Source organism: Fistularia commersonii, chromosome 14 (assembly GCF_037954325.1).
Source record: "Fistularia commersonii isolate RoL2024-O1a breed Wild chromosome 14, RoL_Fcom_v1.0, whole genome shotgun sequence".
NCBI lineage: Eukaryota > Metazoa > Chordata > Actinopteri > Syngnathiformes > Fistulariidae > Fistularia > Fistularia commersonii.
The window spans coordinates 7,505,001-7,518,609 of record NC_141297.1 but is presented as its reverse complement, the minus strand read 5'-3'; the positions used below and the strand labels follow the sequence as shown (position 1 = coordinate 7,518,609).

Genomic DNA, 13,609 nt, shown 5'->3' with positions numbered 1-13,609 from the left:
CATTTGCATAGGGCCGGCATTGCATAAAGTAAGATTTTTCGTCACCGTGGCAACAGCAAGAAATCGCTACAAAACTAGCTAGCGTCAAACAGAATGAGGAGAGAATTTTATTTAGTGCTTTAGCTGCTTTACACCTTTCCTCAGAAATTGATTCTCGAATTACTCTTTTATGTCTTTGTGAGTTTGTCCATTTGTAGTTTTTTCACCTACATGTTCCTTGATGCTGCCCATTCTCATCCCTGATGTTGTTGTTATTTGTTGTTGCTGTTGTCTATTTTTCTGCTGTCTATTAATTTGTGGATTGTTTTTTGTCTTGCTATATCCTGTCTTCTGCCACTTATATTTATATTTGTACTCATAATTATATTCATACTTATTTTTACTTTTTTTTGACATTATAAATGTTACACTGCAGTGACAAAAGAATTTCCCCTATGGGGATCAATAGTGTAGTAAATGTATATGTATTTTTTTTTATGTATTTACGAATGTTTGCAAATGTGTATATATATGTGTGTGTACGTCTATGTTTAAATATACACACCCACAAACAGAAATATTTATCAACGTATGCATCTTAATTGGCATATGGTAACTATGACAACAAATCCTATCAAGCCTGACTTTCCTACAGGAAATCTAAACCTGGGACCGGACTGATCGAAATGCTCGTAATTTGATCAAGATAATAGGGGAAGTTACTTTTGGTAATGTTTCCAGGTTTCCATGGCAACAACAATAACCAAAAACCCTTAGAAAACGCCCCCGGATGGAATGGGCAGGAGGTGTTAGCCGGCCACTTCACATAAACGTACCTATCTGAACACACACCGAGTTCATTACTATCGGTGACACTTGAGTAACCATAGCAACCATAGCAAAAGTAATATGAATGGATGAGGAATAACCCAACCCATTTTTTTCTAGTCGATCTTCATGTATGTTGCCAGCTCGTCCTCAGGAAACCTTTTGCTCCTATCTCACATTATTGTGAGACACACAGCGCTGGCGATAATGAAACCAGCGATAATGAAACCGTCGAAGGAGGCGACGGTCCGGTGCGGCTGCGGTGCCGAATCACCAAGCCTTTCGTGTCGGAGGTCCTGGAGGAGGCGGGTATTTGCTGCAAAGCTAATGGCGACTCTGTGTGGCGTCGTGAATATTTTATGTGGCGGGACGGCGTGCACATCGAGAATGTATGGTCTCCTACGACGAGTTCAGGTTCAGAGGAAACACTTCGGGCCTTCTAATCGACGGACAGCCAACACACTCTGAATTTTTATATCACAGCAACCGCTGTCATTTTTATTCTTTTTTATTTTTCCTCCCCCCTAGTGGCGTTGCCACTGAACATGGTTATTTGTATCCATAATTCAAATGAAGGCGGAAAGACGTGGCTTCTTAAGGTGATTCTCCTCACAATGAGTGAGGAGTGGAAAAATATCTATAGCTTTAATTCTATATATAATAAAATTATCTGTAAAATTACAAATTTTTTCATATTTTTTTAAGCTATGACAGCTTTATAAACTATTTTCATGTAATTACATTTCTAAACAAATTACAAAATGAAATATGTATATACCGGGTTCAGCTTCAGCACCAACGCTACCCTGAATGGAGTTTTATCTAAATGAATGAATGAATTGTTCCTTGGTGCAAATGAGAGAGTGAATTGTTTATTTGTCTTTATTTGTGATTGACAGGTGACAAGTACTGGTCAAAACCTGCCCCTCGTGCCTAATATCAGATATGATTGGCTCCAGGATGGTAAGTGGAATGAATAAATGAATGAATGAATTCTGCCACTAAGTGAATTCATCTCCTGGATATTTAGCATCATTTCCTGATAAGCTAGTTGTTACCTCACTTTTCCCATGATGCCCATGTGAAAAACCGATCATTGGACCATTTCTTGTTCCACTTCCTGTTTCCCCTGCAAGACGTTGAAAAAAATTATCCCGAACATTCCAGAATATTTTATGATCATATTTATCTGTGATTGGCCAAGACAGTCACATGACCAACTCTAGCCCGTCACAGTCACGTGACCAACTCTAGCCCGTCATTAAAAATGTATTATTTTTCCTTTCCGCTCGCTCAAACATCATGTTTCCTTTGTGTTGACCTTTGAACCCCCCTCTCCGCCGCCCGTCATCCCACGTTGCCTCCATTTATCCCCAAGTTTATGTAAAACCAAGCAGAGCCGAGGGTTCTCGTCGGCTTCTATTAGGCCGCGAGACGCTGAACGGCAGAGGCGTCGACGGGGGAGCGCGGGGGAATTAGGGCGGGTGGATACAAGCCACTCTGGAAGTTCAAACCCCTGGCTCGTCTTTAAATCTCCTCTTACCGTCATTTTACTCAAATGCGAGGTGTTCACTTTTTCATGAGGCCGCCGTCATGGCGGCAGCGGCAGCCATTAATATTGCAGCACCTGTTGGAGGAGCGGCTCCTTCAAAAGATTGTATTCTTTGGCCCGGAGCGGCGCCGCATTGAAATATAGATTATGTTTTCATAGAATATATAAGAATCCGCCTCACAGTACATTAGATCAGGCCTCGCATCGGGCGGGGGGGGGGGGGGGGCAGCGCTCGGAAGGCGGCAAGTGGTTTTACATTTTTATTTATTTATTTATTTATTATTTTCTTAAAAATCCACTTGCACTCCCGTCCTCCCGTGGGCCTGTCCGTCATTTTCTGTCTCCGGAAATAACCCCGATAAAAATTTCATGCACACGTCGGACCCGGGGAAACCTGTAACGACACTCGCGTGAACATGTCCGCCACCAATCGCCCTTCTCTTCACTCTTTTTGTTTTATTTTTGTTTTTGTGTTGTTAATTTTTTTCCCCCCACGCATTCTGGGGTTCGGCCGTACCTCCTCAGAGCGGTGATGTGCTCGTCCGAAAGGCCTCCGTCTTCCTCGTTGACGATGAAGAGCTTGTCCTTCAGCTCTCCGGGCTGCACCGGGAGACTTTTCAGGAAAATGTCTAGGAGAACGACAGATATTTTAGCCGTGAAAGGGGTGGCGGGAAAAAAAACAGTCAAAACACTGGATGACACATGAAAGCTGCTTTTTGTTTTTGCGTTCTGTCGTCTCATCGGCCATGAAATGACTCCCAGCTTCTGAAGACAAAGGCTCTTAGCTTAATTACTCACCCCCCCACACACACACACATTTGCATTCTGTCATGTCAAAGCCGATGTGTGTGTGTGTGTGTGTTTTTGTTCAGTAAACGCCCTGTAGCTGAATACGAGACGGGAGGCTCCTCCTGGGATCGGGGACGTGCGCGGCTGTTCCCGCCATCCGTCGCTCTAAAGGCTCATCTCTGCTCAGGTTACGAACGGAAACAGGTTTGTGCGTCTTAAAAGCCCACGTTCTTCCCACGCGTGCTTCACATCGTCCTGGCTGTCGAGGTAAAGCAGCAGTCCCCCTGCTGCGTTACTATAACTGAATGCGGATTTTAATGTTTTTTTAATCTCTTTTTATAACGCTGATTTTCCACTATGCCGCAATTTTTCTCAGGATTTTTTTAAATATTAATTATTTCAGTTATTTCAACTGTAAAATTAGTATTTTCTTAGGTAAACCTGGGTATGGTGTCCTGTATCCAGGTCTCTTGATATTAGCGATCTACGTGCGATCGCTACTTGTAGTGTTATCTTCAATGTTGCTGTCCTGTTGTAATGTATGTTAAGAATATATGTTGAATATATGTTTAAGAATATAAAAAAGTATAATAAATAATAAAAGTATAAGTATAATAATATAATAAAAAGTATTTAAGAGTATGGGAAAGGTTTATAATTTATAGCTTTAAAAAAATATATATACATAAATAAAAAAAAGATATATATGGTCGCTACTTTGCAGAGTTTTGTTTGTTGCAGCTGGTTCTGGAGCGTAACCCATGCAATAAATAAGGGACTAAAGTACATAACCTGGGGGACAATAATAAATATGGCGGCAGCGGAGGAGCAGGTCATAATGTACATTCTAAGCTAGTAACCGCATGGCGGCACGTGGAAAGAAAATCCATCTTCCTCGATATACCAACGTAATGGTGCATCTTCTTCGCCGGTCTCATGTACGCGTACTGCCCAACACTGCCTTCCAACAATGTTCAGTGGTATTGCACTATATGCTGCGTTTAGCTATGCATTTGTAAGCTCTCCAAAAAAACACATAATTGATTAATTCACACATTTAAGTTTGAACAAAAATGATCTTTTCTTAAAACCAATCAGCGTTGGTGTTTTGTTTTCTCTCTTCGTAGTGGAGCGAGGACACAACTGGAATTAGATCAATATACAATTAATTTTAATTTTGTTTTATTTTACACTATTTTTTTTATTATTTTGTAGTGGCTGCTCGAGTCTTGTCCAACCCTGATTCAAATTCTCAGTTGAAAAAAAAAATGTTATTTAAAAAAAAAAAAAAAAAAAAGAATAGTTGAGTACAATTGATATTATGTCCAAAGTATACAGCAAAAAATATTTTTAGAAAATAAAAAGATTAAATATTTTGAAAATATACAGAAAGGGGTGAAATAAGCAAAATACATAATAAATACTTAGTTTGTAAATAAGCGTGGCCCAGTAAATCCATATATTAATTTTGGGCAAGGATCAATACATTTTTTAAAATTACATATTACCTGCCCCGCATTCAGAAAACTTGCTTAAATCACATTGGATATGAATTCTAAACCAGGGGAAAAAAAAAACACATTTTCAAAATCACAGCCGATTACAGACGCGGCACTTACCAACCCCAGCAAAATTACTTACGAAATTTGCCATTTTGCTTGAGTGCCAGAATACAAGGGCTTGTGTCCCCTCTGGGATTGCAAAATATTCCGACACATTTTCACGTAATACGTAACCTTTCTTTTCCAGTGGACAAGAATCAAAACTGCTGATTTTAGCATCCTCATGCTAAATATGCTAAGCTAAAGCTAGCAACTGTATAATGACTTCTAGCATTAGCGTACTTTGAATTTTTTAATTTCATATGTATTAACAGGTCACTTTTACTCCCCCACTTTACGTATAGAACAAGCCAATTATCAGTTTTATATTTTTTAATACATTGATGCGCTAGTTGCTGCGTTAGCATCCAAAGGTGACAACCGCTAATCTTGTTTGTTTCGGATCCAAAGTGAGAAAACTTAATGATCCGGGGGTTTCACTGTATAATTTTTGAGAATATATGTACGTAATGAAGGCGTGTTTTCAAAAGAGCAGTCAGGCGCGGCAGTGTCCTTGAACACACTCTCTCTCCCACACACACACACAGACACAATGACACATGAATGCGACCCAAGTGTGTTGTGGCCTGACGTTCGGAGGAAGCGGCCATCGGACCAGCAAGTCACCCCCTCCCGGCCCCCCGGCCCCCCCAGCCCCCTCCCACTCCCCATCCGGGCCCCACCAAGCCACAGGTGGACTTTTAATTAGGAGTGTGACATTTTCACTTGTTAGATCAGCAGCGGGCGCCGGCGCTCGCACCGTAAACAGCCATATTTTTACACACGCACACACACATACACACACATACACACAGCAGTAGTGAACTATAATCACATCCCGCTGAGGAAACTATTCTACTGCGGTGTTTTTCTTTTGTGTTTCATTTCCAGAAGTTTTTACATTACAAATGTGAAATAACTGAATTGGGATCTTTATATCTGGACATTATTTATGCATTTATTTATTTAGTATAAATAAATAATGAAAACATGATAATGATAATAATAATATAATGTAAATAATAAATAATAAACTCTAATATTGACCTTCTGATCTGACTGCAATTTACTTATTCATCCATTTATTTATCTATTTATTTATTTATGATCAAATTTGTGTATTCTTCTTAGCTAATGCTAATTACCAGCCATCTTCTCTGGTAAATTCTTTGGATTTTTTTTTTTCTTTTCTGGTAATTATTTAATTGATTGAATAATTAAAAGACATTATCTGCATGCATTAGTGTTGATTTTCTGCGATCTGATTAGTCGGACCTATTCTCCGACCAATCATTTAGCTGGTATGTGTAAAAAAATCCTCTTATTTACAAGTAAAATCATTCATCCATTATCTATTATCTCAAACAGTAATTCATTCACCTGCACAAAGAAACATACAACCATTCACTCCCTCATTCATAGGTCATATAGAGACACACAACATTCACTCTGTCATTCAGACTTCATAAAGAGACATTCATCATTTGCTTTCTCACTCACATCTCCAATACAGACATACAACAGTTTGAATTCTATTTTCCTCATGCTCGTTCCCGTCAGCCGGTTCAGCTGAAAATGAGTCGAGAGCTCGACCGAACAGCGAAACCACATCCAAGCTCTCCCTGGATGCAGCGGGTCGTGGCGCCTCGCGCCTGACGCTAATTAAAAGTTTGTGCCATGAATTATTGATCGGGGAGCAGCGATTGGATGCGACGGGGGCGGAGTGTGTTCCGCACACAATGCCAGCTTTGGCGTCCGCTCCCGTTCCCTGCGATGGGATCCCACGAATAAACAGACTGAGATGGGGAGCTGAATAAACAGCTGCAGTTAAGGCAGGGTACTTTTGTTTTTTTTGCTTTCGGGGAAGAAGATAAACATGCACCATGTGTGGCGTGAGAAAGAGGAGGGAGGAGGCTAATGCCGATCAGCAGAATTCGCCAGAAAATCTGCAAGAAATAGCTCTGAACATCAGCAAGAAATGTGATTTTTTTAAAGAAAAGCACTTAACCTGCTAGCAGGAGGTGAAGAGTCAGGCTAAAGTGGCCAGGGGCCCCAACTTTGCAAGGAATTGCCTAAAAATGTCTAAGAAAAAATACTTGACACTGAACTTTGAAAAAGTCCTGAAAATACAAAGGAAATGACATAGCAGTTACAAAAAATATGTTGTTGTTTTTTTTAAATCAAACAAAAACATTCAAATTTTGTCAAAAGTACCTCAAGAAGACAGCGATTTCCCACGAAAAATCCCAATTCTCCCAATTGTAAAAGATATGAAAAACAACTATACAAGGAGTGAGATCAAAGTTTCTTGATAGAAAAATAGTGTAGAAAAGGTGGCCCACAGTGGCATGCAGTAGCCCACAGTCCGTAGTCAACCAGGACGTGCCCCCGGAAGTTTCCAAGTCAAGGTAGCCTAGAAAACTCAACGTCGCACATCCGGGAGGAGGTGGGGCCTCCGTGCCAGTATTGCTCAGATTTCCAAATCCATATTTCATGAATATGTGGACTCTAATTATGTTGCCAGTCGCCAGATTCACACTGATGCCATTTAGCAGCCTTCCCCCTTCCCCCCCACTCGCCACCACATCTGTATCCCGGCGTCGCAGCTTGACAGAGGGGAAGCCCCCCCCCACCTCCCCACCCCAGCCTCTCTCAAGCCCAGCTCTTGAAAAATACAAGGCACGTTCACTCAGTTAATCAAAAGTGAACACCATTAGAGGGGAAATAGAAATGTTCCACTTCCCGGTAGATCTGCAAGTTTGCAGGAGGCAGGGCCAGTGTCGCACTGCCACCTGCTGGCACGGGCCTGGACGCCCGAGTAACTCCTTTTTTTTTTTTTTTTACAAAATACGGAGTGTAAATACAGTGCAAAGAGTTTGCGAGTGAGGGTAGCAGAGTGTGATCTGAGAGGACAACAGGGGCCGACATCGGATTGCTGCCCTCTGGTGGTTTAAGAGGGGAGAGGTCACATGCACTGACGGAAAGAGTGAAGACGAGGGCAGAGCACGATGAAGGAATCTCCCGTGAGTCGTCTTTAAAATATCTCAATAGTAATTCCTCTTCATCTTCTTTTCCTTTCGGCTGTGAATCATCCTCCTCCATCGAACCCTATTCTCTGCATCCTCCTCTCTCACACCCACTTACTTCATATCCTCTCACTAAATCTATAAATCTTCTCTTTGGTCTTTCTCTAGACCTCCTGCCTGACATTTCCAATCTCAGCATCATTCTACCAATATATTCACTATCCCTCCTCTGTACATGGCCTAACCATCTCAGTCTGGTCTTCTCTCCAAAACATCTAACATGTGCTGTCCCTCCGATGGACTCGTTCCTGATCCTATCCATCCTCGTCAGTCCCAAAGAGAACTTCAACATTTTCATCTCTGCTACCTCCATCTCTTCTTCCTGTCATTTCCACAATGCCACTGTCTGCAGGCCATAGATAATATCTGGTCTCACAACTGTTTTGTACACCGTTCCTTTAATTCAGGCTGTAGCTAACCTTCATTCCTTCATTGGTCCTTGGAGATTCCTGTCTAACATCATTTATCAGCCTTTCTATCACAAGTGCCAACAAGAAGCGGCTGATAGCCGATCCCTGATGCAGTCCCACGTGCACCTTGAACTTCTCTGTGACGCCTGAAGCACACTTCACCACTGTCTCACAGCATACATGTCCTGCACCAGTCTAACATACTTCCCCGCTATTCCAGACTTCCTCATTCGATACCAGTTCCTCTCTTGGCACCCTGTCATATGCTTTTTCAAGGTCAACAAAGGCACAATGCATTTCCCACTGACCTTCTATGTACTTCTCTACGACCATTCTCAAAGCAAAGACTGCATCTGTAGTTCTCTTTCTAGGCATGAACCCATACTACTGTTCACAAATGCTGACTTCTTCTCTGTCTAGTTTCTACTACTCTTTCCCATAATTTCATTTTATGACTCATCATCTTTATTCCTCTATAGTTATCAGATTCCTGCACATCGCCAATATTCTTACAAATGGGCATCATTACACTTGTTCTCATTCCTCAAGCATCTTCTCACTCTAAGATCCTGTTGAATCATCTAACCAGGTACTCTACTCCCACCTCTCCCAGACACTTCCGTACTTCAACAGCTTTAGGACCAACTGCCTTTCCACTCTTCGTCCTGTTCAATGTCCTTTACTAATCTCTGCCACTTTGTGGTCTGCAATAGTCACCTCATGTCCATACCAATCATGTATCTAATATTATTGCTCCCTCGCTATAGATACATTAATTCTTTTTCATTTTTTTTTTTTGTATTGTCAGTCAGGTTTCAAATGACCTTTAAAAATACAGAACATAAAAAAAAGTAAAAAGAGGTAATATAGTTGCTGAATACGAAGAACATTTTCAAAAGTACCACTCTACCAGGGGGAAAATATTTTAGAAAGAAAAACATCGGAAAATGACAGTATTACGCTATGAGAAAATCGAGACACTAACAAGACTATAAATGGAATTATAGACTAAATTGAGTGAGAGGGTGAATGGCTCTATATGGCATCTACAATGAATGGATGGATTGAGCATGAATGGTTTGATGCCTGCCAGGGTTAAACCAGAACTCTAAGCCAGTGACAGCTGGGCTTGAAATGAGAAAATATTAGAAAATCACTTTAAAAAACAAAAACAACTTGTGATTTAAAAAAAGGATGACAATTTTATTTTCAAAAAGTTATTGATTGGATGCCTAAATGAGGCATTGACTAGAAGTGACATCACTCATCTATTTAACCGAATTATCTTTGCCATTTATTTAATTTTATTTTATTTTAAAAAATGGAAAAATTGAAAAAAACCAAACCAATGTCTTCTGTTTTGTCACATCACTCTTTGCTAAGCCCCGCCCCCCTCAGTTACTGTTGCTAAGTCTGACAAGCCACCCGAGATTTCAGACCGAAGCTCAACTATATACTCTCAAAGTATGTTCAATATTAGAATAAATTATCTTATCAATATTAGATTAATATTACAGTAATAACATTGCCGTCCGAAGTATCCAGATCCTGGCCATCTTAGCTTAGCTGACTAGCCTAGCGGCCTCAGAACCAAACAATAGTGTTCTATCCAATACTTGATTGGGCAGAGGGGCAGGGCTTAGTGAGGGTGAATCAAAAAGAATAAATAAATCAAGGCTCTTATTTAAATGCTAAGAATCTACTGCAGAAGTTACTTTTAAAATTATTCTGTGGAATAAGCTAAACTTATTTATTTATTTATAATTATGTGTCCTAAACACCCTAATACCCAAACACTCTCTGGGCTTTTTTGTTTTTTTTAATTGTTGTCATTAAAATTATTATTTTCTATCACCGTCATTGCACCTGTCAGTTTTATTTTCGAAACAAATGATCGGTTCATTTTTATCTCAAAATATAAAACCACGTACCGTGAATTAATCAAACAAGCTGTCATTTGTTGGCAACTCAACATCGACTAACACACACACACACACGCATACACACTCACTGAAGTTGTGTGCAATCTTCTGGTTGAGCATGATGTTCTGGCTGCTGCTTCCCGCCTCCACTGCCGCAAACTTCACGGTAGGCTTGACAGCGAACTGGTCATAGAGTCGCGTTGTGTCGAGCTCTATCCTCCTGCCATGTGACTGCGCCCACATGGATTTGGCGATCTGAGCGGGGAAACGAAGACAATCAGAACAGCCACAAGGGGGCGATATGTCGTTCTAAAGGTGCTTTTCCGTCCGAGCTGCGGCACGTGCGTGAAAAAATTGAAGGGCAAACATCTCAGGCCGTGCTGCGGTTCGATTTCTCTTAAATCCACCGTTGTCGGGAGGCGCGGATGTTTGACGACATCCAGATACAGGCATTGGTGCGAATGTCCCTAGTGGTCAATTCGAGGTACTGCATCTCCTATCGGGCCAAAAAACAAGTCACTGGGTAACTTATTTTTCCTGATTTGATTAGTTTGGTATGAGGATGTTTTGAAAGTCTGAAGGAGTGGCGCGATAAAATCACTTTATCCTCATTTGAAGGGGACAAACAATCATTTGTGTGACGCCGCTTCTCGGAAAAAAGGAATGTCAGCGCAGCCCCTGACTCTGTATCCTATTTTCATTCAAAACAAAAAAATTGTATGTTATTTTTAATTTCTTTTTGGAGATATTTCAAAGGAAAAGTGTGAAATGTGTCTTAATGGGGTAGAATGGGGTCAAGGGTAGGAGGTGGGGGGGGGCGTACCTTATCTGCGCTAATCACGTCCCAATGGAAGGCCTTGGTGGTGGGTTTCCTCGGACTCAGCATCAATTTGAAGTGTGATGACAGCGGTGGCGGGATGGGCGGAGGCGGCGGGATATTCCAGGTGGGTTGAGGTTCGGGGTTAGCGGTCTCTGTAATTGGCGGGGTCGGGGGGAAAGCAGACGAGGGCTGGACCGGCGAAGCATTGGCTCCAGAGTCGCCAGTCTCATCGCGAGGTTCAGGGTCACCTGCGTCATTCGATGGATCAGTGTTTTCATGCACAGCGCCTTGGTTGCCACCCCCGCCGCCAGACTCGGGGTCAGTGTCGGTGTCCTCGGCCACTTCTGTGATGCTAAGGTGGTGCAGGGCCATCGTGTCCGGGAACAGGTGCTCGCTCCTCCTCTTCCAATCGGAGCAGAGCCTGGCGATGGCCTGGACCCACGAGTCCCGCTCCCTGTGGACCGGCCCCGGGGTCGACGCCTCGTTTGACACCGGAACCTTGAACCTGCGATAAATCGGTTACACTTTTTATACCCTGGACAACAAACAAATCACTTCCTCTTTACTTCCTGTTTATTCCAATCACAACCAACCATAGTCCGTTATTTCTAGGGGTGGATGGACAGGACATTCGTGACTGGGCGGGACAAACAATAATGTGAGATTGCGAGATTTACTTCACTCTGATTGGTCGTTCAAAAAAATCCTTCACTCTGATTGGTCGCAGCTCTCAGCAGTTGTTTCTGCAGCACTGTCAGTGTTTTTGGTTTATTTATATTCAAGAATTTAATTACAGTCATTTCCCAGGCGGCTGCATTCAAGCAAAGTGTCGTGACCAGGCAGCCATGGAGCAAAAGAAAAAAAAAAACAACACCTGGCATGTCACTCACTGATATTCGTTCTTGTGCGTCTTCAGGGTGAAAGCATCGGAACTGGCGTTTTTCGTCACGCTGGTGTCGCCATCTGACAGGTGGATGACGTGGGACGCGGACGTCAGGGACGTCACCTCGCCATCGGCGGCGCCTCGACGACTGAAGGGGACGAGGGTGAGCTGGCCCGGGTGCAGCCGAGCCTCGTACCTGGAGCGTTGCGGCAGGAGACGGCAGGTTAAGTGGGAAAATACCGGTCATGTTTTTTTTTTCCCCAAGTCAAGTGACAGAAGAGACGAATACTTCATTGATTGTTGCCAAGTGTGAGGCTGAATGTAGAAAAATATACAGAACACCTCGCAGCTGTGTCTATTTTCCTTTGCTTTCTCAAAATTATTTTCACAAGACAACAAAATCATTATACCAATTTAATCAACATGTTATTCTGTGTCTTATTCTGCTTTTCTCTAGCAATGAAGTAAAAAAAGATATATGAATTAATGGTTGCTTTGGGCTTCCGTCGAAAAAGAAATCATGCTTTTATTCTTTTTCAAAGTGAGAATTCCTTTTTTTTTTCCTTTTTTTTGCATCAATGTCCACTTTTCCAGGGGCAAATTTGGAAAATTTTCTCCTGGGTGATACCGAGACCTTTTTTTTTATTTCATATGGGGAATCATTTTCCCATATGAAAGAGTTTCATATTTCATTTTATCTTCCTTTTAGTTGAATAATCCATTTATTTCATTTCTTTGTTTTTTCTGGATTTTTACATTTCTGGCTTATTACATTTATCTATTTAGATTTTTTTTTGCTGATCGTGTAGTATTTATTTATTGTCCTTAATTTTTTTTTTTGTATTCATTTTTTGTCATAAATTTTTTGCTGAATTTACGTCTCAATAGCTTTTTGCTGATCGTAGTCATTTATTCTTCATTTAGGTTCTCCTGATTCATGGGTAATTTCTGACTAAAACTGATGACTACTCACTGTTCCAAATTAGTGGAATTATTTGCTCTGGGTTTTAATCTTATTTTACCAAAAAAAAGATTGAATTTGTGTTTTGTTCGTTTTATTTAATTTCATTTGTGGCAGCTGGTGAGGTCATTTTTTTATTAATGTGCGAGTCATCAAGCTTTTGAGAGGATAATCTCAATATTTGCAGACGATGGAGTGATTTTTGGGGAGTGACCCCCAGGGAATTGGACCGATCCGTACTTCACCCATTTGAAAGAAGCCAGTCCTCCTCGATGCAGCAGCAGGATGCCGTCCCTCAGGCTTCGGGACGCTGGGGACTCCTTGGTCGGCTCTCCGTGGCCCCCCGCAGGCTCGCTGTAGATGTTCCCATAGATAATCTTATTCACCAGCTGCATCATCTGCTCGAGAACCCCAAGAAACAGAGCATGAGGACAGTAGCAGGATTGCAGCGGGATTGTTTCGAAAGGACGGCTGTCGGCCCACCTGGTGTTTGTCCTCCAGCGACGTGGCCTCCAGCTCGTAGTCGTGGTGACCCCGGAAGGACACTGAGAACCTGGACCCTTCGTCGTCATCGCAGCTCTTGACGGTGGAGAAGGTGAGCTGCTGCTTGACGATGCCTTTCTCAATCATGCACAGCATTTGGGTGGTGAAATCGAACTGGGTGCAGAAGTGACAAACCCCGGCTTTTTGGTCAATATTTTTCTGGGGTAGCATTTATACACTTTCCTGTTTTGGCTCATTTCCTTATCATTTCTTGTCTCCTGAAATGTGTAAATGA

The 13,609-nt window shown here is 41.9% G+C and overlaps 1 protein-coding gene across 1 annotated transcript in view; it reads right to left on the bottom strand.

The window, feature by feature from the left end:
- LOC147227137 (uncharacterized) overlaps positions 1 to 13,609 on the bottom strand; it is a 43,045-nt gene that overhangs the window by 25,841 nt on the left and 3,595 nt on the right. The window contains exons 4-9 of the mRNA XM_086160097.1: positions 13,315 to 13,488; positions 13,072 to 13,229; positions 11,878 to 12,066; positions 10,991 to 11,492; positions 10,257 to 10,422; positions 2,877 to 2,988 (exon numbers count right to left, since the gene is read on the bottom strand). Of these exons, the coding sequence (XP_086016223.1) occupies positions 2,877 to 2,988; positions 10,257 to 10,422; positions 10,991 to 11,492; positions 11,878 to 12,066; positions 13,072 to 13,229; positions 13,315 to 13,488 (1,301 nt within the window). The remainder of the gene's footprint in view (positions 1 to 2,876; positions 2,989 to 10,256; positions 10,423 to 10,990; positions 11,493 to 11,877; positions 12,067 to 13,071; positions 13,230 to 13,314; positions 13,489 to 13,609) is intronic.